Source organism: Colobus angolensis, unplaced genomic scaffold (genome assembly GCF_000951035.1).
Source record: "Colobus angolensis palliatus isolate OR3802 unplaced genomic scaffold, Cang.pa_1.0 Scaffold101, whole genome shotgun sequence".
Taxonomy (NCBI): Eukaryota; Metazoa; Chordata; class Mammalia; order Primates; family Cercopithecidae; genus Colobus; species Colobus angolensis.
This window is the reverse complement of record NW_012111031.1, coordinates 6,919,281-6,920,952: the sequence shown is the minus strand read 5'-3', so window position 1 is coordinate 6,920,952 and position 1,672 is coordinate 6,919,281. Positions and strand designations below refer to the sequence as shown.

At 55.9% G+C, this 1,672-nt stretch overlaps 1 protein-coding gene across 3 annotated transcripts in view; it reads right to left on the bottom strand.

Moving 5' to 3' along the window:
- TPT1 (tumor protein, translationally-controlled 1) overlaps positions 1-1,672 on the bottom strand; it is a 23,608-nt gene that overhangs the window by 4,032 nt on the left and 17,904 nt on the right. Inside the window, exon 1 of one of the 3 annotated variants that reach the window (XM_011940040.1) lies at positions 33-302. The exons of 1 other annotated variant lie outside the window; for it this stretch is intronic. In XM_011940040.1, coding sequence (XP_011795430.1) covers positions 33-128 — 96 coding nt within the window. In that variant the 5' untranslated portion in view covers positions 129-302. Of the gene's footprint in view, positions 1-32; positions 303-1,672 lie in introns of those variants that run through there. One more of the 3 variants, XM_011940044.1, reaches the window with a different exon arrangement.

Sequence of the window (1,672 nt, the reverse complement as noted above, 5' to 3'; positions counted from 1 at the left end):
GTCGGAGTTCCCTGGACCCGCGACGGCGGCGCCTTCCCCGCCCCCACCCGCACCCCAGACCCCCATGTGCTGCAGTAAGGATAGTGCAGTGAGGACTCACGGCTGATGAGGTCCCGGTAGATAATCATGACGGCGACTGAAGGGAGACGACGGCGGCGCTAGCTTAGCAGGAGGCCGAAACTCGGAGCGAGCGCGATGCAGCCGGAGCGGCGCTCGGGGGGAGGGGGGAGCGGGCGGAAAAGGCCGACTCAGCCGCTCCCCAACCTCATATAGAGGGCACGTCCCTCTACGTCATCGTCCGCTGCGCCTCCGGAAGCGACGCAGGCGGTGACGTGGCACGAAGAGCCGCGCGGGGGCGGGGCCACAGCGGGGGCGAGTCGGGGAGGTGAGCATCCGGGGACTTGACGCGGAGACACAAGGCTCTGTTCCACTGGGCACGGTAGTAGGTGGGGGTGGGGGCGGGTAGGTGCGCGCGCAGCGTGGGAGGAGGCCAACTCTTGGGGTGCTCCCTAGTCCTGTGTGGGCGGAGCTGGGGAAGCGGAGTCTGATGGACCCAGCTCCTCCCTACCCCACTGGGGTACCCGGAGAGGTGCTGGGGGCTAGGTGGGGCTCAGAGAAATTAAACTTTCGCCCTGCGCCTTGTCCAGCCTAGGTTCCACCCTTTTCTGGGAACCTGAGTATCAACCGATGTAGGGGAACATGGCATTTAGGGAGAGTCAGGCCCTCTGGCCTGGGGGAGATCTCGGGACTGCCCGAGGGCCTCTGACAACTTTTCACATCTACCCCAGCGTTTTTCGGACGCCTTTGTGGGGGCACCGCTGAGGCCGGGTAGTGGGACCCGAGTCGTCCAGCTCGGCCCCTGGGGAATAATCGTGGGGGGCGCAGGGTTTGTGGGAAGGGACTTGGAGAGAAGGGAAGATGTCACGGGAGTTTGCATAGGGTTTCCATGTGTTCCAATTTTGTCCCTTAATTGAAAGCTTGTGGCATTCTGTGGCGGACAGCTACGGAGCTAGCTCTTCCCTTTACTGTTTCGCACTTGGTCTTGGAAAAGTACGTTGTCACTTTAAGATGAAGTTGAAATTTTATCTTTGGTGCTAGAGGGTCAAACAAACAAAGGGAGTTTCCCACCTGCCCCACCTGTTCTTTGGAGGACTTTACACCGAATTACTAAGTATTAAAACAAAACAGGTCCTGCATGGTAGCTCATGCCTGTAATCCCAGAACTTTGGGAGGCAACTACTGAAACCCTGTCTCTACACACACACACACACACACACGCGCGCGCAAATTAAAAACTGGGTGCGGTGGTGCCTGCCTGTAATCCCAGCTATTAGGGAGGCTGAGCTGGGAGGATCGCTTAAGCCCAGGAGTTGGAGGTTACACTGAGCTATGATTGCACCACCGCGCTCCAGTCTGGATGACAGAGCAAGACCTTGGCTCAATAACAAAACAAAACTTCAATATTTAGTCACATCCTCACATCTTTGGCATAAGGCAAAGATATATGCTAGTATGAAGTCTGAAAGCTTGTTCCATTTCACAAATATTTTGTGCTCTGTATCCCTTAGAACTGGGATATGCACGAAGATCCCAATTGTGAACAAGTTCGATCCACTCTTACTCTCATAGAAGTGTTCATTTTGGTAAATCAAAGTATCAGACAATTACAATA